Source organism: Copadichromis virginalis, linkage group LG7, assembly GCF_057382275.1.
Source record: "Copadichromis virginalis isolate Kocher_CV1m ecotype Utaka linkage group LG7, C_Virginalis_male_GT1.1, whole genome shotgun sequence".
NCBI lineage: Eukaryota > Metazoa > Chordata > Actinopteri > Cichliformes > Cichlidae > Copadichromis > Copadichromis virginalis.
In genome coordinates this window covers 59,728,402-59,755,674 of record NC_140624.1, presented here as the reverse complement: position 1 = coordinate 59,755,674, position 27,273 = coordinate 59,728,402, and the positions used below count along the sequence as shown (strand labels likewise).

The window sequence follows — 27,273 nt, the reverse complement described above, 5'->3', positions numbered from 1 at the left end:
TGTTAAAGTAAAAAACTTTTGGAATTAAACATTTAAGACAGTAAGCAGCTGTGATATGACTGAATCTTTTGAGACCATTTTATTTCTAGTTCAAATTTAGGCACAGCCAGGAACAAAACCAGGGAAAAATATTTTATTTCAAAAAATGGGAAAAACATGCAACGTGTTTTAGGCTTTATCAGGGTAGTGAGTCACACCATTCCATTTTAGGAGGTGTCCATGGTCTGTACAGACTCCTCCAGCAGCTCCAGGTCAATTGGAGTTACAGCCTTGGTCAGGACACCTGTAGTTCCCTGTTTGTACTTGTAGTCGCCGGTTCTACAAAGAGATACATGGAATAAAGATTTCCAATTAAAAAAAACAAAACCCCAGAGCTCATCGCTTCCATGTAACAAGTCTGTGCTGGCGCTCATTTAATACACATTTCATTTTTATTAGCACAACATGCCACTTCATCTAAAGCACACTGCCATGCACATTAGTTAGGCGAAGTCACACTAAGCAGGCCCAGTGGACCCAAATCAGAAATGTGGTTAGTAGTCCACTCAGGTAAAGGTGACAGACTGTTAGGCTTGGACTACAAAAAATGCACTCTGTATACTCACAGCTGTAAGGCTTCAAGCTCAGTGACTCTTCAAGCAGAACAAGACAACAATTCAGCGTCTGATCAACAAATGCTGCTTGTCCACATGTCCAATTTAACACAAGTGTACAAGTGCAGCAGCTAAATATCTTGAATTCTCAGGTCTCATAGTGACTCACAGTCCCAAATGACAATTTATTAAAGGAACAGAACTTTCACTGTTCTTTACAATCCATTTGACTTGTGTTGGTCAGACATGAAGCAGCAGCATCTGCTCTTACAACTGGCTGCATTTGAGTGCTCAACGCGAATTGTGTGACAACAACCTCAACTTTGAACTGAAAATCCCCCAAATATGAGACGTTTTAGTTCCCCAACACAAGAAACAACATGCCTCGAGTTTGCGTTCACCACGTAATCACAGTTAAGCACAGGGTATAAAATAAAATAATAATTCATTCGTTCATTTCAAAGGGATGGAGCCTTTCCAAATACCATCAGTCTATGACAATGTTAAAATGCAGATGGCAGCAATCACACATGCAGGACTAATGATTAATAACTCCAATAAGGTGACAAAAAACAAAACAAAAAGTGTCCTGGGTTTAAACAGTGACCAGAACTTGACAGCTGCCTCATAATGGATCCCCTCTGTGTGATGTCTGGGTGCAAGAACAGACATGGCTCTTTACAGAAGGACTGGCCACATTGATTGCAAACTCAAAACCAGCCAAGAGGTGATTAAAAAACTGATGACAATGCAATGTAGGAAGAACACTGGCAACCACCAGCTCGACTCCTCAGCCTCTTAGTAGAGACACTTATGGTATCAATTTGGAAATACTACATCACTGTGTTCTTAAGTTATCACATTGAGAAGATTTTCAGAAAACTTACTCTGACCTTGAGATCAAGGTCACAGATTCAAACTCGTCCAAGACTTTTGGCAGATGCACATAATCAATTTGAAGCGCCTACGTTATCACATTCACAAACTTAAGTGTCCACGCCGCCCACCTGCCTGGTGGGGTGAGGACAACACCCCATCAGTCTTTTACAGCCGAGGGGTAAAAATTTGTAGTGGCCTGTTAAGGAGTACGTTTAGCAGAAGAAAGTTGTGTGAAATTTTTTACAAGTTGTTCATTTAGATACTTGTAAGGCTGCTTTTAGGGTCACAGCTTACCCCCTTAGTATGAGGAAAATAAACTTTGTGTCACTTCCTTCAGGCTGAGCAGGAGTTGGGGAGACAGAATCTGTAGTTATATTTAAAAACCAGAATTCAGAATTAACTCATCTGTTTCTGGGACTGAAAACTCCCAGAAAAACATTTCCATCAGCTCTGGATTATCCAACTCACGTCATCATGGTAACAACCTCAGGAAGGGATGAAATTCAGATGCTAATTCAAAAGCTAAACTATCGTTGCTGAAGCATTATCGTTCTTACCTGACACCTTTCTTGTTGGCCTCATCATGTGGTCTGATGTAGTTCACTTTGTTCTTGGTGATGACACACAGGTCGATGTTGCTGCCAGAGCCCAAATCATTAAAGATGCCTGCAGCAATGGCATCACGCACAAGCTGCTTGGCTGCATCCTCCTTTGGAAACAATTTTTTTTTTTTAAAAATTAAAAATTACATCATCACATTTATTTTTTTTTAAATCTGCAGGTAGCATGTTGTGTCTATGTGAACTACTTGTCTGACCATGTCTTAACCTTTATTTTAGTATAATGGTCTGTAAAACATTGGGAAAGAGTTCAGTACTGTGTTTCCATTTGAAAGTGATTAACAAAATCTTCCTCCACTGTTATTTTTTTTTTTAATGTCACATGTGGTTACACGTAGTTTCATTTCTTTAAAATAGAATACGTGGCAAATCCTTCAGGTATTACACTCTTCTTTGGAACCTGCTCCCAGTTTGGGACATAATCTCTACTTTTAAGATTAAGTTTAGGCTGCTAACGTACTTGCATTTAAATGTCATTACTGCATGTTAGTTTCTGTTTTGTCCTTGTCTTTGCACTTTTTTCACCCTCTTCCCTTTCAGTGACCGATGGCTGCTGGAACCTTCCCAACATGACTCTTCTGGTGGTTTCTTCACATTAAAAAGGGAGTTCTTTGTTCCCACTGTCACCAAGTGCACCTCATAGTCTTAATGTTGAGGTTTTCTCTCTAATACTGTAGGATCTTTAGTTTACAATATCAAGTACCTTGAGGTGAGTCCTGTTGTGAACTGGTGATATATAAATAGAATTAATTAAACTGAATAAAATACACAAGTGGCAGAATCACCTCCATGTCAGGCTTGTAACGGTCCTCAAACACTGCCATGGCAGCTAGGGACCCGGAACCTGTAGGGGAAAAAAAAAAAAGTACATTACTAAGGTGCCAACTGCCATAATTAACCGAGTCAGAAAACATGACAAACAGAACACATTACCACTATAACTCATCTCCAGTCACCTGACACGACTCTACATTAAACACCATTAATCATGACTAAGAATCAATTCTGTCGGCATGAACCAGGTCACAGACCTATATTCATTCTTTTAAATGTGTAGGATCAGACCCTCATATAATCCTACTTCAAATACACCAAATTATTCCTAAATGAGTGAAAACAACTTTCCCAGTGAAAAGGTGAACAAGCTGGGTAACAGAAAGAAATGTGAAACCGTTTTACCCAGACTGCAACACCTCCTGACAGAAATTTAAATTTGTGAATTATCATTTTTATTTCATTTATGTTTTGCAATTTATGTTGGTCCGTCTATTTTAGTAGAAACATTTGTGACATTTTACAGGAAAATACCAGGATATATACATTTAAGACTATCAAACTAAAAATATCAATGTTTGATGTTTGGTTCATGTTGCCACTGTTGGTTTTACACAAATCCAACGACACATAAAGCTGGAGCTTATACATGAGAGGCATATAGCAGTGTGTGGCACTGACCCATAGTAACATAGGGCAACTTGTCAGTGGAGCCGTGAGGGTAGATGCTGTAAAGATGAGGGCCATTGCAGTCTACTCCACCCAGGACCAGGGCAGCACCAATGTAACCCTGGTACCTACAAACACAATCACATATACCATTTTCTTTTTTTATATAAACTTTTAACAAGAGCAGAAATATGCAATGTAATTTGTTCCTCACTTTCTTTAGGACTACTATTACATGACAATACTGAGTTACAGAGAAGGAAGCGTATACCTGAACAGCATCTGTTTGAGCATGCGGTTGGCGGTGGCAACACGTGGCAGCCTGCCTGTGGAGAGGGAGTGCAACTCCAGGTTGGAGGAGATAAGCTGAGTGGTCATCTCTGTGTCTGCAGCTGTTCCTGCCCCACAGCAGCTGGACAATAATGCAGTTGCACCAGAATCAATGAGACATTAATTTAAAAAATAAATAAATAGGGATATTTTCTCAAAGCTTTGTGTGTACGTATAAGTATAAAATCTAGATTTAAAAGAAAAAAAAATCACAAAGCTCAAAAACCTGTTACTTACTAAATGTTTGGGGATATGTAGTGGATCTTGGAGCAGTTCTTGTCTGCTACTATCATTCCCTCAGTGGCTCGTGTGTCAGCTCCAAGGACAACTCCATCCTTCACGAAAAAAAACACAACACAACATTCAAACTCTAAAGAGCCACTCTGAAATACTGCTGGCGTTAGTGCTATTCCGCAAAGGTAAATAATAATTTAATACTTTGTTTCTGAACCCAAGTATCTTATAGTACGAGTATACCAATTCTGCAGAAGACTAAATTCTGATTAACTGTTTAATTCTTTAACAGTCAACAGTTTTTCATTATTGTAATACTTTGTTTAAATCTATTGAAAGCAAACTTTAAAAAAATAAGTACCCTATGTTTATATGCACTCAACAATAACCCTGTCAGTGCGCCCCAGGGCAGCTGTGGCTACAATGTAGCTTGCCATCACCAGTGTGTGAATGTGTGTGTGAATGGGTGAATGACTGAATGTAGTGTAAAGCGCTTTGGGGTCCATGGACTAAATAAAGCGCTATACAAATACAGGCCATTTACAACACACTCGCTCCTAACTGACCAATGTGCAGCAGCCTGGTTTTGGTAGCTCACCTTAAAGACAACACCGCAGATTGTGGTTCCTGTTTTTCGAGCAGCAGGGACGCTGCAACCCACTTTGCTAGCTTCAATTTCCAAAACTGCATTTCTGTGAAGAAAAAATATTACTGGTATTACCTAACACGACTGCACAGCTACACAAACACAATTGTGTTCATATGTCATCTATTGAACATTTTTTACTTTCTACTGAAGCAGCCTTGCATCACAGTCAAAAGTTCAAAATATTCTTTACTTACATTGCCAATAAGCAAATAATACAAACATAAAAAAGCTTTGGTTTAGAATAGCACTCACAATGACAATAACAGAGCTCAGTTTTGTTTTTTGTCTCACATGTTTTTGAATTTCCAGAGCAAGATGGCTAGTTTTAATACATTTTCTTTAATGAGTCGCCTTTATCAGGGGAACGTTTAAAGAGCACATAGGTTTTAGAATATTAGTTCAGTTAGTTTTGCATTTCTATTTTATGTCAGTTAGGCAAAAAGTTTTTCATATTTATATTATAACACAACAATTTATATCATAACACGTTATAATATAAGGGTATATTATGTAATTATTATATTATAACATAACCATGTTATAACTTGTTTCAGTCCACTTTTCATGTCAATAACTGAATTGGGGGTCCGCTTCGTGTTTTTATCGTTTTAAATATTTTTTCTTTAGCCCATTTTGAATATTTATTTTAAATTCAGTTGCGTTTTAATTTGTTTATTGAGTACAAGATCCTGACTGCGAGTCGCTGGAAGCAGGTGAAGGAAGGGACTGCCGAATGTTGACTGGTTGACAAGTGTGCCGGAATAGAGCATAGTGATCGCGGAGTTGATCGTGAATGAGAAAACCCCGAAAAAAAACGTCAAAGATAAAAAAGAAGAAGAAGAAAAGAATGAAAAGGACAGAGTGTGAACACTTTTTGACACTCAGTTCCACTTCAGCTCTTTATATGTTACGACCCAACAAGAGCGGACAGACACTGTCTATGCACACTTCATATTTAATTTAGCCAATTTTGCAATATGGTTTCAGTTAATCTTCATACTATTTCAGACGTCTCGTTTTTAATTTGGATGCGAGTTCGTGTTTTTTTCACAACTAGCTAACCATAATCCCCTGATTGGCTAGGCTAGGCGGGGGGTTCGGGTTCCTAAATAAAAACTGCCAGGACCTGTTTTATTTTACCTAACCTAACGAAGTTCAGACTGTTTTTTTTTTTTTTTTTAAACGAAATGACTTCACTGCAACATATATAAAAACACACGCAAAACCCACTATGAACAGCAAAGCCTGTCGTGGTTTTAAACATGAGCGGCATGTGAATCGTTAATACTAACATGGGGGAAAAGCCTGAGTCACTGTGTGGAAGCCGAGTTAGCATCACTGGGAAAGCCAAACGAAAAGGCGACAAACCTAAGCGGCGTCCACATTTAAACAGTGGCATCTATTAAACTCAATGATGTACTTCCTCTGCTCTAATTTTCATTCGCGGAAAAACGCTCACCTTTTACAGTTGTCGAAACTGAAACCCCCGAAAGCTGGCCGGACTGCTGTCAGTGTCGCCATCTTAGTGAATGAATGCTGTATTTCCGGGAAGTAAAGGAAGTTGGTCTATATGTTACGGGGACCATATTGCGGTATGGCAAGCCAGAAGAGCCAAACATCGGCACCGAGTGGCGTTTTGAATGCCCCCACTTGAGTGGCAAAAAACCAAAAACGTACCACTGCTCAAATTATCTCAAGTCCTAGAAGTAAAAAGGCAAACTTAAGTTTCACATTCTTCTTTTATTAGAAATAATCGGATTATTATGATTTGTGTGGCATCAAATTTGATGCAGAGCAGCTGATTGTTCTGTAAATAGTTTATTTAATGTTTATTTAAAAAACGCCTTGGCTGCATTTTTAGGTAAACAGCTGCAAAAAACTTTGTTTGCATAACTCAGTTACCTTTTTGAAGAAGTAACTATATAATTAATTGCCCAACATTGGTCATTATATACTGTATTTTGCATACAGAGAGTTACAGGACTCTGTCCCAGACCCTAGACTCATACTCATAATATAAGTCAGAGCTTTATTATAAAAAAAAAGAAGAAGAAAGTTTTGTTTTCAAAATTGGAGTTCAAGTTAACAATAGTGTTAACATACTACACAGGTCATGAACAAGATTCTTTTAAAAATTTTCATTGTAAGTGGGCTAAAGCAGTTAATTAAAAGTAGTCCAACATAAATGTAAATGCTGTAATTTGATTATTTTAATAAACCATGTAACTTGGATGGATTCGATGCTGGCGTGACCACAGTGCACCAGGGCCGTGCAGAGACGTTTAAAGGGGCGGGTGCTCAAAGTTAAAAAGGGGCACATTGAACCAGGCTGAATAACAACAACAAACATTCATCAAGAATCTAATATGGGCAACAAGTAAAGCAAACGTAGCCTATGTTTTACCTGATGGGTACAATGTTGCTGTTGAGGGGTTGCTGCTGCTCCTGCTGCTGATAGTGCTGGAGGGCGGGGCTGTGTTGATCTGAGACTGTAGACATTAAAAAGTCCATAGGAGAGATGGTAGCTGATTAAACAAGTGTCATGAGATAATAACAAAATGCAAAGACTGGTGACAGCGCTTGGAACCATAAGGCAACAAAAAACTGTGAGAAATAAATTAGGCTCTGCCTGTGATTCACTCTTTGCTTCTCTTCTTCCTTCCATCCCATCATTTCATATATCACTCTCCACTTGCTGTCTATCTGAGAACAAGGCACAACTTGTTATTGCAATAAACTATAATCTAATTATCCACACCTAACAACTCTTGCACTTAATCTATAATAAAATGATGACAGAAAAATGTTATAGCACTGCCTTTAGTAGCCTCACACAGCTCCTACTGTTTCCTCCTCATGTCCTTACCAGGCATGTCTGGACAATGTTATATCATGAGTAATAATTTAAAATAATCCATATACATAAAACACACACATGCACGCACACAGTGAAATTTTAGACCTTCTTCATAATACTGTATATACTATGGGCATCCTTACATTATTATTTATTACTAGAGCTACAATAATAAAGCAATGAGGAGGGGGAAGTAATAAATATGAAATAATGTCATTATGATGATTCCATTTGTTTCACTATCCACTCTGTGCAGGGCAAAGCTTATTTTTACTGCTGTAAAATCCTAATTTTGTCTTATTTAAAATATAAATCTAATATAATCTGCTTCTTAATGTATGTTCTTTAAAATACAGTGTGTGTTTTTTAATATATTATAATTATAATAATGCATAATTATGTGGACATGCATATTAGATCATTTTTTAGTGAAATATAATCCCTCCAGAAAGGCAGGAAAAGCCCTGTAACTTGCTTTAAAACTAAATATGTTTCTAAATACTTTAAAACTAAATATGTTCCCTAAAACGGTGACAGAGCTACAGACCCATGACAGCCTTACACAGGTAGCCAGCAGCTGTGACCAGCACTACTTGTGCAGTTAATAAAAGGACAGGTAATGTTTGTCGCACTGTTGCACAGCTCGTTTGTTTCAGTTCATCAGTTGCAACAAGACAGCTTACCAACGTGTACAAAATAAGCGAATACTCCTGGGTGCTATACACTACAGTGTACGCTGTACACCTACTTACTGGTTTTGTCGCATCAGTCTGTGTCTCTGAGTTAACTTGTGTTTCTCCTACAGCTCCGGACCGGAAAAAATGCGCGTGCTCTTTGTGAGCTCGTTCCCGGCTCGTAACCAGCGCGTTCTGCCGTCAAGGGCGATCATTGGTTAAATGTGATCATGTGACTGATGCAAGCCAGATCCTTTTATTTACTTACTGAGACTGCAGCGTGTTGTGCGCTCTGCTGAGAAGGTGATTGGCTGTAGACTCCCATCTTTGCAGGACCTGTACACCTCCAGGACACTGCGGCGTGCAGCTCGGATCTCAGCTGACCCTTCTCACCCTGGATACAGTCTGTTTGACCTGCTCCCCTCAGGCAGGAGGCTCCGGTCCATTCGCACCAGAACCTCTCGCCATAAGAACAGTTTCTTCCCCTCTGCTGTTGGACACATGAACAATAAACGTACGACTGTCCCCACCACTAACTCATGACCCTACGCTGTGTTCACTGCATGATTCCATGTTTTGGCACTGATCACCACCTGCACTCATGTATATATCTTTCTACGTAGCACTTTTAATTCTTACTTTTATTTTTTTCATGTCTATTTAAGCGCAATTTATGACAGCATGTTTTCACTGAAGCACCGCAGCAATTTCCTAATGTTGTAAACCTGCTCAACATTTGGCAATAAAACCCATTCTGATTCTGATTTAGCAAAACTGTGATTAATAGTTAAATATTATTGTTGAGGGGCACAGACAGGACTCCGCACGCACACACACACACACACACACACTAAAAATTTTTTAAAAAGTTGCCTCAACAAAAGGGCACTTTGGGCACCCATCAGGAAAGGGGCGGGGCCCCTCCAGCCCCCCTCTGCACGTGCCTGCAGTGCACACATCTGCTGTTGCTCACAAGAGACCGCTCAGGGAGTTTGTATGTTCGCTCATACACATGAAAAAATAGAGGGAGCATTGATGTGGACATGTGACATGATCTGTTATTTATGGAGCGATACAAATGCTTTAATAACGAAGAACATTAAAACAATACTGTTGGCCACATGTCGGCAAAATTAGTGGTGTTAGTACTTAACGCGGTTCAGGTTCTACTTGGTTTTAAAGCCTTTAAAATATACGGCGTTCAATGGTTAACTTTAATCTTACAGAGAATGTGAAGAGTTTTTCGACAATTAAAGTCAGTGTTATATCCACAAACAGAACAAGCTGAAATGCAGACAGGTTGTGAATGCTGCCTGGTTTTCAGTCCCGAATATACACGGTACAACCAGGATTCATAGTACTGTTAATGTTAGCTCGATTACTGCGCTGGCTCGGTTCCGTGGTGTCAAGCCAAACGGACTTTAACGTTTGTTTTAACGAGCTGATGGTTTACTCCTTAAGCTAAAAGAAAGGTGCTTTTTTCATAGAAGTCAAACATGTGATCACCAGCTGGGATCTTATTTAGTACTGCTAATAACACAAACAGAAAATACTCCTGTTACCGTTTTGTTATAGTCTATACACCTGAGACTGTCACCTTTCTGTCTGCCCTGCTCTTTTCCCTTCTCTCTCTCATTGTTTCATAAAAGCATGAACATGTATTTATAAGTTACACTTGTGTTTGAATCCTGCAGCTTATCATACATTCGATTTCCATGTGTGAGAACTTCAAGTGTTCTGAGTCAGGATAGACTGAGGGACCCACTGCTGCACATCACTGTTCCTGAGAACTTTCACAAAATACACTCTACAGTTTATTACTGTAACTGATTTTAATTCAGATCAGTTCAGCTTAAATTTATTTCTTATATTTCACATATTGTTGATTCTTCTAAATGAGTTAAATACTGCTTTTTGAAGGTTTGAGATCAAACCTCAAACAAATAGCTTGAAATATCTCACTTTGTTTATAAAACAAAAAGATAAACAAATGGTGCAGTATACCATTTTTTTTTTTAAATATGTACTACTATATTTCAGTTCATGAAATGGTTAAAAATGTGACTTGAAGACAAACAGGTTAAAGCAGTAGGTTCCCAACAGGCATTTTTTTTTTTATTTTTCATAGGAAAAGCAAAAGAAAAAGCAAAAAATTACTATAAAGCGACAGTAACAAAACAAATAAAAGAAAGAAGCAACAGTACATGTTAACATAATTCTTCAGAGTATATTCAAGTTGAAAATCATCACTTTATGATAGAAAATAAATATTTTCAACTTGTTTTCACTCCTCCATGCTAGCTGAAAAAGGAGGCTGGAGTGAAGTAACAGTGGAACAATCAGTCCCTCATGCACAGGGAACAGTATGAACCATCTAGGTTTCAGCATGCAGATGTCTACTAGTGCACAAAACTACAATCAGAACACCGTCTACATGCTAAAATCAATTCAACTCTCATTCACTGAAAGGACTTTACAGATCTGAGGCAGGGATCTGAGGCAGCGTTACCCTTTAAGTACTTCAATTTTTTTACTTTTCAAAAATAAATTGTTGTTGACCTTCACCAACCTGTCAGCTCTTTGGGTCCTTCTACTATCCAGACTTCACACTTACAGGTTTTCCATGTTCCACTTCTGAACACACTTGTGGGACCATAAAAAGCCTGTGAGTACAGAATGTTAATGCAGAAATCCAGCAGATCCTTTCAAACGTCCCCAAAAGCCCTAAAAAGTCATGGCTGCTTACTGCTCTCTATTTAAATGTTTGGCAATTCCTCTAACGCACAGATACATACAAAGGTGCATTATGACAAAGAATTGGGTCTGAACATCCATAAGTAAAAAAATAAAATGAAAACAAACAAACGACAACAAAAAGACAACCCAAACATGGCTTGGTTGTCTTATAGCAATATAGATATTGAAAATTAAGGTGAATGGTAGAATGCTTTCAAATTAAAGGAGGAAACACCTCAAGCGGTCAACCCAAAGACAGACATTCAGATTTTTTAGCCAGGTTGAAACAGGCGAAATCTCACTTGACTCGTATTAATATGATTATTAATAAACGGTTTCTTTGGAAAAGTCTGAAACCATAAAAACCATCATCTCTTGGCTATTTTTCTGTTGGGATCTATTCAAAAAACAGATAACATTCTTCTGCTGAAGGACTAATGGACTGACTGATCTTTCCATCTCCATAGTACATCAAGTCTCAGAAATCCAAATGTAGGCCATGTGACAGAAATGCTGACATGCCTTATTAAAAAGGGAAAAACACAGTGTAATACTAATATCTAAGTAAGACAACTGCTGCTGTAGATGATATTAGTTCCCTGTTAGAAACATGAAGATGTTCCACTTGTCCAAGTACATAAAGCTGTTCAGATCAGGTTGTCATTTCAGTAACCATTCACATAAATAAACTCAATACCATGTGCATTGACCTAATGTGAGCATCACTGTGTGTGTGTGTGTGTGTCTCAGACATCTGAATCAGTTCCTCTAGAGTAAACATTTGATACTTAGCAGTATGCTGCTGCCATGAGCAGAGTGAAACATATTGGTGGTGGAGTCCATGTGTGCTGAGAAATGCGGTGTCCTTAATCACAGGCTGCCGCAGAACTGACCATACATACGTCTGTGTTCACGCTCGTCCAGATGCTACGTTGATGCTTTAAGGATGACTTATGTCCTTAGTTGTTTTAACGAGTAACAGGAGCCTCCTGACCAGCTTCACATTGCCTTCTACCAAGAGGGGGCGGTGTTGGCCAGTCGTCTCATACGCCTACAAAAACAGTTTATTTGAAGAAGAATTCTTTAAAAACTGTAGGAATGATCAGAGATTTTACAAGCCTGATAACCCAGTACAAAGTATGATTTGGTCAAACTAAAAAAAGACATGCATACGTTCTAGTGCCACAATACATACACACTGATCTTAATTATTGAGATGACACCATTAAACAATCAGTAAATTATTGTAAAGAAGGTTCAATGCCTGGCTCTTCCAGTCTGCAAGATACTGCAAGAGTGTGAATGTTAGATAGAAAGCACGTCAGTGTATGCTTGTATGCATGAATGACTGATGCATGTTGCATTAAGTGCTCAGAGTAGAAAAGCAGCATATAGGAACTTATAAGGAGTTCCTTTTATATACTGGCCCAAACTATGTAAATATTAATAGTTAAAACCACTCCCATTGCAAGGAAATTAAAATTCACAATGACTATATCATCCATATCATGTCTTAGATGATGCAAGAATTATGGCTTCTGAAAAAAGAGGTTTCAAAACACTACTGTGTAAATGACTCTACACTACTGATTATAGATTATTTCATGAGAAAAAAAACCCCATTTAAATTAATATGTAAGGATGGACAGACAAGTCAAAAACAATGCATCCAGCCAAGGCTGCCCAAGGTGTGGAATACTGAAAATGGTGGCTAGAGCCTTCCATTACTTCAATGATGGAATAAGAGGAATAATGAAGCTTTTATGAAGAGCGTGAGACGGGTGAGATGCACTGTTGTTAAAGATCAGAGATTTTTAGAACGTCTCTGCAGGGAAACATTGTTAGGCTGATTTTGATATTGCACTATTAACACTCAGAGTTGAACCCGTTCTGCTCAGCTGCTCTGAAAATAAAGCCTCGATATTACATTTCATCATGAGTTCATCAACCATGTTCTGAAGCGTAGACTAATTAACATGTACAACATGTACACTTTGAATTTGTGACTCTGCCCATTTATGGGATCCTTTTTTTTTTTTTTTTTAATTACTAACCTATTTAGTGGCACCATATGACTGTCAGTCTGATAAAAGTCAATGGAGCAGATAATAACTATATTAAATGCATCTGACTGTGTCACCTTGTGTTTCTGTCTTGGTCTCTGATCTTCTTCTCCATTTCCGCATCTGTCAGGGTCTCCAACAGGGGGCACCACTGGTCTGCATCACCTGTGTTGCGAATGGCAATCTCTACTGTGGGTAGTGGGTTCTCACTGGACACATTCCAAGTATGAGAGTAACAAATGAGTGCACCATAACACACCAAGATTCACAGTCATTCTCAAAGGCTTATTACAGTGACTTACCTGAAAGCATAGGTCCTCTGGTGCCAGCTGAGCTGACCACGGATGCTGTAGGCAATAGTGGTGACAAACTCCCCGCCGAGACCCAGCTCAGAGCACAGCTTCAATGCAAATGACTCTGGAGAGTTCTCCCTCTCTGACATGTCCCACTCAAACTGGTCCACCAGAGAGATGTTCCCTACATGGATGTTCAGCTGTGGGACATATGAAATTTTCATATACCAACCTATTATAGACTTATTTCTGTTCAACACTGCCAAGATTTGTTTACATTATACATGCTTCCCTTAGGCAGGCATTTTCATTGCTATGCAGATGATACACAGGTCTATCTATCCATGAAGCCAGATGAGACAACAAATAGCTTAACTGCAGGAATAGACAAAGACCTGGATGACCTCTAATTTCCTGCTTCTAAATTCAGATAAAACTGAGATAATTGTACTCAGCCTTAATGTTAATCTTAGAAATATGTTATCTAAATAGATGCTTGTGCACGATGGCATTATCTTGACCTCCAGTAACACTGTAAGGAATCTTGGAGTCATTTTGATCAGGATATGTCCTTCAATATGCTTTTTAGTTACTATTAATCCTTTCAGTGCAATTTTTGTCCTGTCATGACCCCCCACTGGTCTTTACAGAGCCCACTGTTGTGCTTGGCCAAAGGGGGGTCATTTGATTGCTTTGGCATGCATACTGCATTATTATGGGGTCTTTGCCTTACAATATAAAGTACCTTGATGTAACTGCTATGATTTGGTGCTGTATAAATAAAATTGAATTAAATCAAATCAGGTTAAGATATACATCATTGATCATGGCTGATGAGCTTGTCTAAAATAATTTAAAATTTTCTTGCTAGACATGTCATTTCTTGACTTCCTGTTAAAATTGTTACTTCGGTGCAGCACCTACCTTGATGATGACTCTCTGGTCCGCCTGGTCTTCTAAGAGACTGTCAGTGGGGTAAGACTCAATCTGCTGACGAATAGCTGATGCGATGGCTGGGACAAAAGCCAGAGGATTCAAGTCGAGGTCATCACACAAAATCTCAGCAAACATCTCTGGGGTCATAAGTTTTTCTAAGGAAAAAGCAGGTAATTAAACACAAAATAGCACCAGATGTTGCAGATATTTTCAAAGTAGTAGACGTGTATAAGTACCATTCATATTCCATGTGAAGGTATCCCGCAGTTTCTGCCCATCTATCTCCATGTCTAGACGAACAGGGACCAGTGCCTCTATCTGGGCTGCATTCTCATGGATTACTGCAGGGTCGTGGTCATCAAAACTAAGTGAGATGCATACAATCTGATGTTGCATTATTCTTGTTTTACTCAAAATGGTCAACACTAATCCAAATTAAAATTCCACACAGAGCTCACATATCACTTTCTCAAGGTCATAGATACAATTCAGACCTTTCTCCGCTGTGCCCTAAATGTAAAATAGAGATGGGCAACCTCACGCATTGTCTATGGTCCTGCAGGAAAATACAACAATTTTGGTTCGTTATAAAATGTGAACTGGATAAGATCTTCTCTACTGACACTGAATGCAATTCATTGTGCATGCTACTCGGAGCAGCGAATGACAAAAATCAGAGGGAAGTTTGGAAAGCAGCTTTACAGGCTGCTAACGTTCTATGCAAGGAAATGTGTCCTTTTGAACTGGATCATGGGCACGGGCCCATCTAAGACTCAATGGCAGCAAAAGGTACTGGAATATGTGTTGTAAGACTTCCTAACATGCAAGTTACATAGTAGGGACCATAGGTTTCATAAAATATGGGACCTATTTATGCTGTATGCCAGTTTGGATATTGCTGCCATTTTCTCACGGGCCCTGGTATAATATAAGCATGCCAATGCTACTTTACATATGACTATTGCTAACTCTATCTCATAATCAAAGTATATGGATTTTCTATTTATTTACTTGTATTCTCATTCTGTTATGTTGGTTTTGTTTGTTTCATAAGTTTCAGGTATGTAGTAACATGACTTTGTAACATTCACATTCTGATGAGGACACTGGGAGCAAGGATACTTGCCAAATGATACTTTGGCATCCATGCTAGAGCAGCCAAGAATTGAATCAACAACCTTCCAACTGGCAGATGACCTGCTCAACTGCCTGAGCCACAGCCACCCTAGTGTCACCAATGCTATCTACCAAGAGCTGAGCAAATTACTGAATAAAAGTGAAATTACTGAAGGGAAAACTACTAGACTATGTACAAAAAAAGACTATCCAAATGAGCAAGTGAGTAAAGACAATCAATGTTGTTGATATAAAAAGTAAACAACTGATGGAGACTGTGTGGGATCTTGAAAACTGAGGTAGCTGTTCTCTAAATAAATGTGAGCAAGATTCATCAAGAGTGGCTTTACTACAAGCAAATCCAGAAAGACCTGAAACAGATATGTAACAGCTGGCCAATAGAATAAGTAGAACAACACAAAACATTTACTGTCAGATGGTGATTGATCCAAATATTAATTTTTAATATTATATTCATTTCTGTCACTTAAATTGGCAGGAATATTTTGTGTTGGCCCCAGGGTAGCTGCCAAACAGCCCTGACTGCTCAAGGCATCAGCTCCACTAGACCCTTGAAGGTGTGCTCTGGTATTTGGCACCAAGATGTTAGCAAGAGATTTATTGAGTTTGTAAGCTGTGTGGGGCCTGCGTGGATCAGACTTGTTTGTCCAGCACATCCCACATATGCTGATTGCTGTCCATCTTGACATTACTCGGCTGAAAGAGGCCAAAGCCATCAGCAAATACCATTTCCGTGACAGGATCTACATGGTCTGCAACAATGCTTAGGTAGGTGGTACATGTGAAAGTAACATCCACATGGATGGCAGGACTCAAGATTTCCAAGCAGATCATTGTCCAAAGCATCATATTGCCTCCATGGGCTCACCTTCTTCCCGTAGTGCATCCTGGTGCTAGGTGTTTCCCAGGTAAGATGCACACTCATCTAGTGTAATGTAAAAAAACATGTAGTTAATCAGACCAGGCCACCTTCTTCCATTGCTCTGTGATCAAGTTCTGATGCTCACACACCCATTATTGGTGCTCTTGGTAGTTGACATGGGCATCCTGGCTGATCTGAATGCTATGCAGCCCCATATACAACAAAGTGTGGGACACTGTGTACCTTTCTATCAAAACCAGCATTAAATTTTTTCAGATATTTGATTTACTGTTGTTAATCAAACTGTCTGTTGGACTGAACCACATGGCCCAGCTTTCTCTCTCCATATGCATCAAGGAGCTTTAATGACTCTGTCACTGGTTCATCACTGGTCCTTCCTTAGACACAGACCACTGCAGACTGGGAACACCCCACAAGAGCTGCAGTTATGTAGATGCTCTCACCTAGTCTTCTAGCCATCATAATTTGGCTAGCCAAGCCACCAAACTTGTTGAAAGACACTTGCCCATTTTAAGGACAAATCGTTCACTCGCTCCCACCCACTATCAGGTGCCACGGCGAAGAGTGTTATTCACTTCACATGTCAGTGATCACATTGATATGCCTGATTTCTGTATGTACTACAAACTATGCTGAGAAGTTCAGAAACAATGTAGTAAATTCTACTAGATAAGCTATGAAATATGATCATTTTAATGGTCATTGGTGAGTTGTAGTTGCTGACAAATGAATAAAGAATGATGCGTTCATTTTTTAAAGGCCCAGGATTGTGCTGTTGAATTATATTACATGATGGTGTGTCATTGCGAACCTTAACTCTGACATGAACAAGCAGAATACATACAGTAGTAATAAGTCCACAAAACACATGAGAATGGGAACAAACAGCTTCCATACCAAAGAGGGAAGGTCCTCTTCTTGTCACGGCCCATTCGGTTCCGGTTGATGGTGGTGGAGCAAGGCACAGCATCCAGATGGTGAGAGCTGTTGGGCAGTGTGGGAACCCACTGACTACTTCTCTTTGCCTTTTGCTCCCTTTACAAGAAGAATAAACAAACATCTTCTGTCTCAACAATGATCAGCAATAAGGGATTTCATCACTTAGAATTACAGACTTATCAAAGCTCTCTTGAAGCTTTGCTAAAATGTAAAAAAACAAAACAAAAAACTCCATTCATCTATGCAACCAACAAAACTGAGTCATGAGTTGATGTCATCGTATAACTGGGGTCTGCATTCATCAGCAGATTACCTGAGGTAAGCAGGGGGCTCTGTGTTGATAGACACTGCTTTGTATTTCTCATCATTTCCATCAAAGATCTCTTCACACTCTGAAGCCTTCAGCAGAGTAACACTGGTGGCTGTAAATGAACAATCGTCCAGAGAACAAAGACACAGTAGCTTTAGCTTTTTTGGGGGGGCAATATTTGTTTGCAGCAAGAAGTTCAGCTCAACACCAAAATTAAAGACATTTCCTATAAATTTTACTTTAAAAAGGAAAAAGTTTTTACTATTGCACTTTAATTAAAAAATATTAAAGTACACAAGTAATATTGTATACTTTTTGTTCTTACTGTTTTTTAATTTTTTGTAAGTACACAATATTAAAAGGATTTATTTTATTTCAGTTACAGGAAATGTTTTTGGATTTTTTAAGTTTACTTTTAGTCATCTGTAACAACACTGACAGTCACATCAATCTGTAAAGGTAAAGTCTCAAGATACATGATGTAATTGATAGTCCAGTAATAAACTCAGGCATAATATTGTTTAAATACTTGAAATGTTTGCAGTTTTTGCCATCTACGGACTTAACTCGTTTTTTGAAGGTAAATGTACTTTTTTATTTCTGCACAGCTGAGTGTATTGCTTACATTTCTCCATATCATTTTGAGTAATTGATTGAAAGTAGGACTTTAGTATTTTTTTGTTGTGGTAGTGTCCGGGGTTTTCTCAAACTGCCTTCATGTCTGCAGAAGATTTTGTGGATAGGAAATTCTATACAACCCTGGGAGTAGTCCAAATCATGTTAGTATCCACAGTAACCCCTTACCCTGCACACATACAAAAAGCCACTCACCATGTGACGATGCTACAATTTTCTTTCTCTCCTCCACAGAGGCCAGCCTCCTCCATAAAGATGGATATCTTTTATAAAGGGAGCCTCTGAACATCCGCAGATAGTTTCCAACCTTGAACAGCAAAGTGCATGTGTTTTTCCAATCCACAGTGAAACAAATGTTAAAAACAAAGAACCAAAGAAACAGATAACAGCACCTGTCATAACTGCAGTTCTATCAAAAGGACCATTTCATTTTTTGTTTATAGTGATTTAGCTGTAATTGTTCTTCCGTGTTCTTAAATGCAGATCCAACTACTGCTTTCTGCTGGCTAGATGATGCTAGCATGCTAACGAGCGCCACTGATGCCTCAATAAACAAAGAAGCATGTGTACACTCAGTCAAACAAGCTGCTACCAAAGCTCTAATTGTGCCATTCAAAACCAGTAAAAACTAACCTCAGCTTCTGCCGTTTTGCTGTAACTTCGTATTCCCTACGTAACTTGGGTTACTGCAGTTAGTTGAAATGGGTTATGTTAAAATAAAGTAAGACTGGAAAAAAATATCTTTCTGCTTTGTGTAACATGCTTAAGTGACGCAGCTTGAGCAGTCTGTCATTAGTATTAAGACCGTTTTGATGTCACTTTTGCACTGTTCAAAAGGTAGTCAAAAGATATCAATCAATCAGTGTGACGCTATGAAGACACTGTGGACCCAAATCTCTCAGGAATGTTTCCAGTTCCTTGTTAAATATGTGAAACAGAACTAAATCAGTTGGGGATAGACTTTAGCCCAAACAAACTGGATAATCTGAAGAAAATGGATGTTGTCTTAACTATTAGCACACTAAAGATGCAAATCATTCATTAAGAAAAACAAATGTTTCCAAACCACCTTGCAAATGTTAATAAACATTAGGACTGCTTTTCATTAGCTTTCAAATTAGTTGGCATGACATCAAACATTTCAATCACTGTTTGTAGAAACAAAAGGAGCTGCACCAGTTGTAAGCATAGCACAGTCCTGGCTTTGAAATACCATCCAAAACTGTCTTATCTTGATCTGTCTTATTTCCAAACTAGTCTTCTGCTTTAAAAACGAAAAACAAAACACACACACACACACACACACTTTTTTCCCCAACCAGGTGTGAAAATAAACCCCGTTTCTCTTCTTGTAAGCAATAATGTGGACATAATGAGAGGATCAGACCCTTTAACCCGCACATGCATACAGTAATTTACCAAGAAGAAACTCCTAACAAGACAACACCAGGGCTAGAAGCTATAGCAGCTCATGACATTCCCTCCAAACAGCTGAGGTAGGATGTGACATTCGAAGGTGCCACAGCTCAGTATTGATGCCATGTTTTGAGCTACCGGTAACTGTCAATCAAATTTTAACCATTCTTTAAAAGATCAGCAGTGAGTCACAAAACATCCTAAGATCGGTGCCTCCAAAATGCTGCTGTGGTGAAAAATTTAACTGAACTCTGCAAAGAAGGTGATTACAAAAAATACCTTTAAGGTCTTCCAAACAGTGCTAGCCCGCACAGTGCAGTGGACAACTATACGTTTTTATTCACCTTTTTTTTTTTTTTTTTTTTTTAACCAAGTGGGTTGTGTTTGTCGACTCAAGCAGCGCAAAAGTGACATCAAAACGGTCAGAATAATAATGGCAGACGGCTCAAGCTTAGTTGAAATGGGTTATGTTAAAATAAAGTAACTGCAGTAACCCAGTGGGGAATACCAAGTTACAGCAAAACGGCAGAAGCTGAGGTTAGTTTTTACTGGTTTTGAACGGCACAATTAGAGCTTTGGTAGCAGCTTGTTTGACTGACTACACCCCGCTCTTCGTTTCACATGCTTCTTTGTTTATTGAGGCATCAGTGGCGCTCGTTAGCATGCTAGCATCATCTAGCCAGCAGAAAGGATAACTGCAGCAAGCATAAGAGATTTAGGCCCCGAAAGTTTGTGTACAGACCGTCACATACCTCCGACCCCACCATGTAAAAGTCTCCATCTTGTTCGAGCTGAAATTTTACCGGCTTCTGGCCAAACGTTTTACTGAGAGCTAATTGCATCTTTACGCAGTCACTGCTAATTATTTGAGCAGCCTTTCTTCAGGTGCGTTCGCAGCCTGAGTTGAAAATGGGAAATCCGATATCGTCCCTTCAAATAGATTTTGCTTACTCCAATTAGGAGCATGTCTGCTTACCAAGTATAAAACGACATGAAGATTATCCACAAAAAATTGAAAACTACAGCAATTTCTGTACCAGTCCCTATTTAGATGGATTAAATGAGGACATTCAAATTTGGAAGAATTTTTCCCGAAAAGTCTAAACGCTTCATGGGATGCTACTCTCTTTCTGTCCTCGCTCAAAGTGGATGAACAATTTCCAGTGCTCATTACCGCCCCTACTGTTCTACATTAAAATGAGATTTAACTCCTCCAGCTGCAGAGGTTATCTGCGATATCCATATTATTGTAGAGTTCTCACAATTCCTTATGAATCTAATGCAGCGGTCCCCAACCTTTTTTGCGCCACGGACCGGTTTATGTCCGATAATATTTTCACGGACCGGCCTTTAAGGTGCCGCGGATAAATACAACAAAATAAAACCAGTACCGGTACCAAAAAAAGAAGATTTATTCATAACACACGGGAAAAGACCCAGGGAAACCGAGTTAATGATAAAAAAAAAATGCTAAAACCTATAAAACCTTGAAAACCATAAATTTCACACCCAAGCCTCAACTCTCACGGTCCGGTACCAAACAACTCATGGACCGGTACCACCTTGGGGGCTGGGGACTGCTGATCTAATGCAAACGGCACATAGGTCTTCTAGATATTGGATCAAAATACACACACAGAGTGCCAAATAACCGAGATTAGCCCAAGTATTCATAAATCCATTTTTTTTAGGCACATGAAGGATTCTTTCTACTCCAGCAAGTCTACTATAAAAATGGATTGTGTATTACAGATATGTTTAAAGCTATCTCAATCAAATTAAATATGACAACAGTGCAGAAGACACCAATATTCCAGAAGTGCGTGCAAGGAACAAAATTTACATACTTATCTTTCTGGAACACTTAAAAACATATCTACCATTTGAATTTTCAAAAAGTCAAAATTTTGTTTTGCTACCAATAAGGCAAGAAAAATTAAGTGTTCTTGTAAAAAGATATTGCTTAATAATAACTGGCTGCATAAATGCCTGAAGGTGTTTTCAAATGGGTAGCTTTGACATGCCAACAACTTTACACTTACAGCAGATTCAGCAAATCTGACATGACATTGAAATGTCTGCCTTTAGACTCAAGATAGCTTGCTAACCCATTATTCTCACTTTGCGCCACACCTCATGGGCTATGAAATCAAAAACAGTGAAAATCCTGACATCTCCGTCTCTAACAATAAGACAAGTTACAAGAGTCTTTCAACTGACATGTTGCATTTTTACACTCAGAATTAGTAAGAACATCTTTGGTTTCAAGCGAAAACTAAAACACTTCAAAGAGATGAAACCAAACTGTTGTTTGCAACAGACATTTATTCTTTAAAAAAGTGAAATAAAAAAAATGCACTCTTTGTAAATAAATTCATTTCAATAATATTCCACTGCTGTCATTTTCCTCTTTCATATAATTGTATGCCATAATTTATTCATTTATTTTTCCCCGGAGACAAAGACAAACATCACCTGAGGCCCTCAGGTTCACCATCCACAGTTCCATCGGAAGCTTGTATTCTATCAAATAGTCTTAGAGCGACGACCTGGCATCAAGAAGAGTTTGTGAAGATGATTAAAGCCCATATACACAGACAACACACCGTTATCTCCAAACCACTTGTGGCTGTTTGGCATTCCTCATCCACAACTAAACAAACACGTCAAAAACAAAGACCATGTCTTCAACTCTCTGAGAGAAGGTCCCTGAAGGTGACCTGATGATCAGGGATGAAATAGAGGGTGTATTTAACCACCAAGGCGCTGTCCTTCCCCCCATGCAAACCCGCCCGGGCGGTCCTCTGGCAGGGGGTTATAGTTGGCATCTTCTTCTGGAGTGTCAAAGAGCATCTTTCTGTGGGAGAAACACGGCAAAAGGAGAATGAGTCATTTCTACAAACACAGAAGTAGTGCTAGTGATGCAGCTAAGAACGGACTTTTGTTAGATTGACATATTTTTTTTTATGTTGGACAATCAAACTGAAGATACACAGCAGCTTTATCCAGAACAAAATATGGAAACGGACTGCTGTCTACATATGTAGGCCTCTTGTCTTTTCAGGGTTTGCCTTGATTTCAAGAGCCACATAGGAACCTCCCATGAATTTATTATGAATTTCTACCATAGCCCCTTTTGATGATGTCATTTTTTAAGAATCCACTATTTTTGATAGAAAAAAAAAAAAAAGGTCTGCTCTTATCTGCGTTTTGCAACTTGCGCAATTTCAGTTAGTCTTCGAAGACACTGTTTAGTACTTTGTGAATTCCAAGTTTTATTTCTGTTAATGAAGAATATAGCTTGAGCATATGTCAACATAATGTTTAAATGACAAAAGCATTTCGTGAAACAACAATTGGATTTCAGCCAACCAAATTAATTTGTGCTTGAAGTGTGTTTTGTAGCTCGTTATTGATTTTAAGGGCATGACATGCTTTTTCCACTGTTCTCCTACTTCAGCTGGCCTTAGGGAAGAGAGAAAAATCTAAGGAAAGAACAATAACTGGATCTTAGAAAAGTACTTAAATTATAACAGACACCTCTGTGTGTGTAAAGACCAGCTGCACATGGTGACTGCAGCCACATGTCTGTTTAGAGAAATTCCCATCTGCTACTTAAAACTTCTCTCACACCACAAATATTACAATTATTCTGTGACTCACATGATTGATGGGGTCTTGAGCCACCTTCCACCACCTGGTTGATTTGGGAAAACATCCTCCAGGAAGAAGTACACATGACCAACAGCAATACCTCAAGAGAAAAATACAAATCAGTTTTATTCTAACCCATCAAAACCTTGCTGTACACCACTAAACACAGCAGGTACCTGCAAATCTTAGCATACCACCAAAGTACTGAACACTGACAGCAGGGGTCAATTATAAGCACCTAAAAGATCCACGATGATAGAGTTGCCCAGCAGAAGTGAGAATCCCATTAGCACCCAGGGCAAGAAGGGTGCCTGAAAGTTGAGCAGGCCAAAGAAGTTCATGCGAACATTCGGGTTCCGTCGACTCCACACGTATACCAGCATGATGGTGAAGGCCTGGCCCAGAAACACCAGACTCACAAAAGTGCCAAATATCTGAGACTTCATTGAGGACAAATGGCTGAACATTACTGCTGACTGTTTGTGTCTGCCCAACATTAACAGACTAATAATCAATCAACGGCAGCAGAGAGATCGAAAAGTTGCTTACCACATATACATACATACACTCCTTATATGTCGTATATAAAGTTGTTCTCTGAACGATTTAAGAGGATACAGTCATAAGAAGTCCACCAAAGAGAAACATGAAGACAAAGTCAGCCGTGCGTCCCCTGAAAGAGCCCTCCTCCAGCATTCGACAGTATCTGTACCTGCAAGTACATGGTTAAGGAAAGCTGCGAGAAAAATGTACACGTCATCACCATCATCCCAATTTGTTCTTTAATTTTTTTTATTTATTTTTTACAAGAACTCTATTTGTACATAACTTTTTAACATATCATCTCTAAAACCACACCCGGTGTTCCCCAGTGAACCAGAAAGTAAAGCATGCATAGCGACTTTATATGTAAAGAGCTGTGGAACTGAGAAGGATACAGAAAAATCATATTGAACAGGAAATTGAAACCAACCGGACCAAAAAACAGGAAGTTGGTTATTAGTCGCCATACCTAGAAGTGAAAGAAACAACATTCAGCTGCAGATAACAGTAAAACTACTACATCCATTTGTCCAGTTTAAAATAATGTCAGTGCAGGTTTTGTTTAATTCTCAGCTCAACAAGTTCCCATTCACATAGAAATGTTGAAATCTTGATTTTTATTTAATTATGTAATTATTTTACTGTAGTTTATATTTTGCACCAGCAGTTTTAAATTTTTCGTTAAATGGAACCAGATCTGTTACTTTCCGGTTCCTTATTTTTAGTATTAGTTTAGAGTAGTTTTTATTGAGTCACAGTTCAAAATAATCATTATTTGTCTTATACTGCCCATTGTTGAGGTCCCTCAGTTTTACTGCTTACCCATATATTTTCAATCTTCTGACTGGCTGCTTAAACAGCGGGTTTTCATTTTGGTATGGTCTTAAACTGAGGGTCAGATAACTCACCTGATAATTTCTTAGAATTAAATCTGGGTTGAAGTAGAGCTGAAATGGTGTGATGATCTCTAGTTGCTGAAAGAGAAAGCAAAGAATAAGTTATATGTAACAACAATGACAATGGCACAAAAAGATCCAGTGTATCTTTATTAAAACCAAGCTTAGTCCACTGTGTACACAAACAGAAATAATGCTCTGGTTTAGACAAATCTGACCTGCCATTTTCTGGAAAATCAGCTGCATAAGACAGCTGCTTACACAGTATAAGTCTAAGCTTGATTCATCAAGACAACAGAACTGCAGTCAGACAAGTCGGAGTCCTGCTCCGCTTTCTTTTCTACACTTTAATGTTACCTGGAGCTAAAAGCACCAACATCACAATACTTTAATTTATAAGTATTAGTAATGAACAAGGAATCAAGACATGTTTTACAAGACATGTAAAACTTTGTAAAATACTGACACTGAGCCATTATCTACCCCTGTATTTCCTCTTTCTATTTGAGATCAAAGCAGTGAATGCTGGAGAAACCCTACTGTTTTACTCTGGATTTCTTGTTGCCTTTTAGTTATTTATTTTCTCCTTTGTACCAGAGATATATCTTCACAAACAGTTAAATCCACTTAAGGTCCTTCAGCTCTTCATCGTCACACTATTTTTAAACATTAAAAACAAAGCAAATCTAGAAAACACAGATCAAGATCAGCCTGTGACACTGGTAAATTCATCTTATTTGCTGATAGCTGATATTGCCGACTCTGAAAATACCAATATCCAATGATCAATAAGAAGTGCATTTACTTTCAGAACTGTGACAGTACTGTAAAAAGTACACTCAGAATGCCTTATCAGCCAACTCACATGGGGTTTAGGCAGCTATTTTGCATATTTCTTGTTATTGCATCAGAAACTGAAAATGACACGACTGTGCACATCATAACAGTAACTGGAAAATAAGCCATTTTATGGTAATAAGTACAATAATTCAAAAATACTGACTACTGTTTAAAAAAAAACCCATAAGAAGCTCCAAAATACCAAAATTTCACGGTCAGCTTCATGCAGTTCTGTGAAAAACTTTTAGCCCCCCTTAATGAATTCTTTCTTTCCCTCTTTTTTGTACTGTCACACATTTTTTTTTTCAGATCAAGCAAATTTTAACATTACATAAAGAGAACCCAAGCAAATACAAATTTCAGTTTTTTAACTAGTGATTTTATTCATTAAGTGAAAAAGCTATCCAAACATACCTGACCCTGTGTGGAAAAGTAACTGCCCTCTGACCCTAACTGTTAATGCCACCCCAGCAACAATAACGGCAAACCAGCCTTTGCGATAACCGGCTATGAGGTTTTTAAGATGTATCTGGGTGAAATCTGGCCCACTCATATTAGCAGAATTAGTGGTTGACGCAGGTTTGGAGTAATTTTGGTAGGCTGGCCTCTCCTGGGAAGGAATGATTTGCACCCAACACCTTATCAACCTACCTACATGGGCTTTAAAATGGCTCCACTGTGACCAACTGAAACATCATCGGCCAGTTCTGTATCACCTTTTCCCACTGCTGCACACACATGCAGAAAAACAAATTCGTCTAATGCAGTGCGACAGTGCCCACATTTTACATCTAAGACAGCTTGAAAGAAAGAGCATATATAACATGTATTCCCTAAAACTGGACTGTAGAATTCTAATAACGTTTATCCATGATGATGAGAGTGACGTGAGCCGCTAGCACCAGGTAGCACTTAACCCTACAGGATAAATAAACAACAGCTGTAGCTTGTGAGGCCACTAAGGAAATTATCGGTCGTACCCGTGGCACCGGGTACAAGTAGCCCGCTCCGCTTATTGCTTCATATCACTTAAGCAAGAGATCCAACTAGGTTCCGTTCAGGCACGTACCCTTCTAACAGGTTCCCAAGCACCGAGCTAGCACCGAAGTAACCACCTTACGATGACCGCGGTAGGCAGTGCGAGTTTATTATTCCCTGTCTAACACTAAGAACACCTGAATGAGTCTTACCACCGCAGCAGTTGTGAGTACACAGGCGGTTGTGTATGCCCTGGTAACAACAGGAATCTGTAGGTATTCCTGTTGCAGCGTCTGGTAAGCCATTTTAGACCGACTGAAAGCTTCCGGCACTTTCTTGACACGTCATCCCACAAAGCCAACGGTGCTGCATTCAAGCACGTTGGACAAATGGCAAATGTTCCAGTTTCTATAAATCTATGGTCTTTCGCCGATGTTTTTACTGAATATACAGATGTGGATCGTAAGACTGATGGTTTTTGTAGTTTCCATATTTCAAGAAGAACTAATGTAGTACAGTTTTTATTTATTTTGTTTTGACATGTTTGACATGATAACGTTCAAAAAAAAGGAAAAAAAAAAGACGAAGACTTGAAAATACACGTAATGTTCTAAGACGAAATAGGATATTACCTGGAGATTGTTATACACTTTAGGTTGCTCTATTCCTTTTATTGAAATATCTTAAAGATGTATGAGGGTATATTACCTTTTAGAACACAAGACCTGTCGAAA

General features: G+C 38.8%; 3 protein-coding genes across 4 annotated transcripts; all 3 read right to left on the bottom strand.

Moving 5' to 3' along the window:
* Window positions 1-118: 118 nt before the first annotated feature.
* psmb7 (proteasome 20S subunit beta 7) lies at window positions 119-6,307 on the bottom strand. Of its 2 annotated transcripts, XM_085464519.1 has the most exons (9): window positions 6,208-6,307; window positions 4,698-4,791; window positions 4,103-4,200; window positions 3,807-3,947; window positions 3,548-3,663; window positions 2,878-2,936; window positions 2,030-2,181; window positions 606-632; window positions 119-318 (listed from the first exon to the last, which is right to left on the bottom strand). In XM_085464519.1, the coding sequence occupies exons 1-9, from the start codon at window positions 6,267-6,269 to the stop codon at window positions 207-209; spliced, it is 861 nt and encodes a 286-aa protein (XP_085320645.1). In that variant the 5' UTR covers window positions 6,270-6,307; the 3' UTR covers window positions 119-206. The 2 variants fall into 2 exon arrangements, with proteins under 2 accessions (XP_085320645.1, XP_085320646.1); XM_085464520.1 differs by lacking the exon at window positions 606-632 and having other exon boundaries at window positions 6,208-6,305.
* Window positions 6,308-10,359: 4,052 nt separating this feature from the next.
* LOC146706372 (SWI/SNF-related matrix-associated actin-dependent regulator of chromatin subfamily B member 1-like) lies at window positions 10,360-20,710 on the bottom strand. Its single transcript, XM_085464516.1, has 9 exons — window positions 20,381-20,710; window positions 18,408-18,519; window positions 17,580-17,688; window positions 17,225-17,362; window positions 14,544-14,671; window positions 14,296-14,462; window positions 13,381-13,571; window positions 13,156-13,287; window positions 10,360-12,066 (listed from the first exon to the last, which is right to left on the bottom strand). Exons 1-9 carry the CDS (start codon window positions 20,468-20,470, stop codon window positions 12,027-12,029), a joined length of 1,107 nt encoding a protein of 368 aa, XP_085320642.1. The 5' UTR covers window positions 20,471-20,710; the 3' UTR covers window positions 10,360-12,026.
* Window positions 20,711-21,933: 1,223 nt separating this feature from the next.
* On the bottom strand, window positions 21,934-26,907 carry derl2 (derlin 2). The gene is made up of 7 exons (XM_085464515.1): window positions 26,752-26,907; window positions 24,734-24,799; window positions 24,221-24,294; window positions 23,901-23,994; window positions 23,521-23,716; window positions 23,292-23,382; window positions 21,934-22,485 (listed from the first exon to the last, which is right to left on the bottom strand). The coding sequence occupies exons 1-7, from the start codon at window positions 26,842-26,844 to the stop codon at window positions 22,380-22,382; spliced, it is 720 nt and encodes a 239-aa protein (XP_085320641.1). The 5' UTR covers window positions 26,845-26,907; the 3' UTR covers window positions 21,934-22,379.
* Between the last annotated feature and the right edge of the window lie 366 nt (window positions 26,908-27,273).

What these genes read in the sequence shown, in the direction of transcription:
- psmb7 (XM_085464519.1), bottom strand. Translation starts at nt 6,269, where the DNA reads ATGGCGACACTGACAGCAGTCCGGCCAGCTTTCGGGGGTTTCAGTTTC. An exon ending in GTTGCCCTATGTTACTATGG is followed by an intron (nt 2,937 to 3,547) that starts GTCAGTGCCACA and finishes TTTCCCCTACAG; the next exon opens with GTTCCGGGTCCCTAGCTGCC. An exon ending in GAGCTTGAAGCCTTACAGCT is followed by an intron (nt 319 to 605) that starts GTGAGTATACAG and finishes ATCTCTTTGTAG; the next exon opens with AACCGGCGACTACAAGTACA.
- derl2 (XM_085464515.1), bottom strand. Translation starts at nt 26,844, where the DNA reads ATGGCTTACCAGACGCTGCAACAGGAATACCTACAGATTCCTGTTGTT. An exon ending in CTGTTCAATATGATTTTTCT is followed by an intron (nt 23,995 to 24,220) that starts GTATCCTTCTCA and finishes ATGTACTTGCAG; the next exon opens with GTACAGATACTGTCGAATGC. An exon ending in TATCATCGTGGATCTTTTAG is followed by an intron (nt 23,383 to 23,520) that starts GTGCTTATAATT and finishes TTTTCTCTTGAG; the next exon opens with GTATTGCTGTTGGTCATGTG.
- LOC146706372 (XM_085464516.1), bottom strand. Translation starts at nt 20,470, where the DNA reads ATGCAATTAGCTCTCAGTAAAACGTTTGGCCAGAAGCCGGTAAAATTT. An exon ending in AAGAGGACCTTCCCTCTTTG is followed by an intron (nt 14,672 to 17,224) that starts GTATGGAAGCTG and finishes CATCTCACTTAG; the next exon opens with TTTTGATGACCACGACCCTG. An exon ending in CTTCACATGGAATATGAATG is followed by an intron (nt 14,463 to 14,543) that starts GTACTTATACAC and finishes CTTTTTCCTTAG; the next exon opens with AAAAACTTATGACCCCAGAG.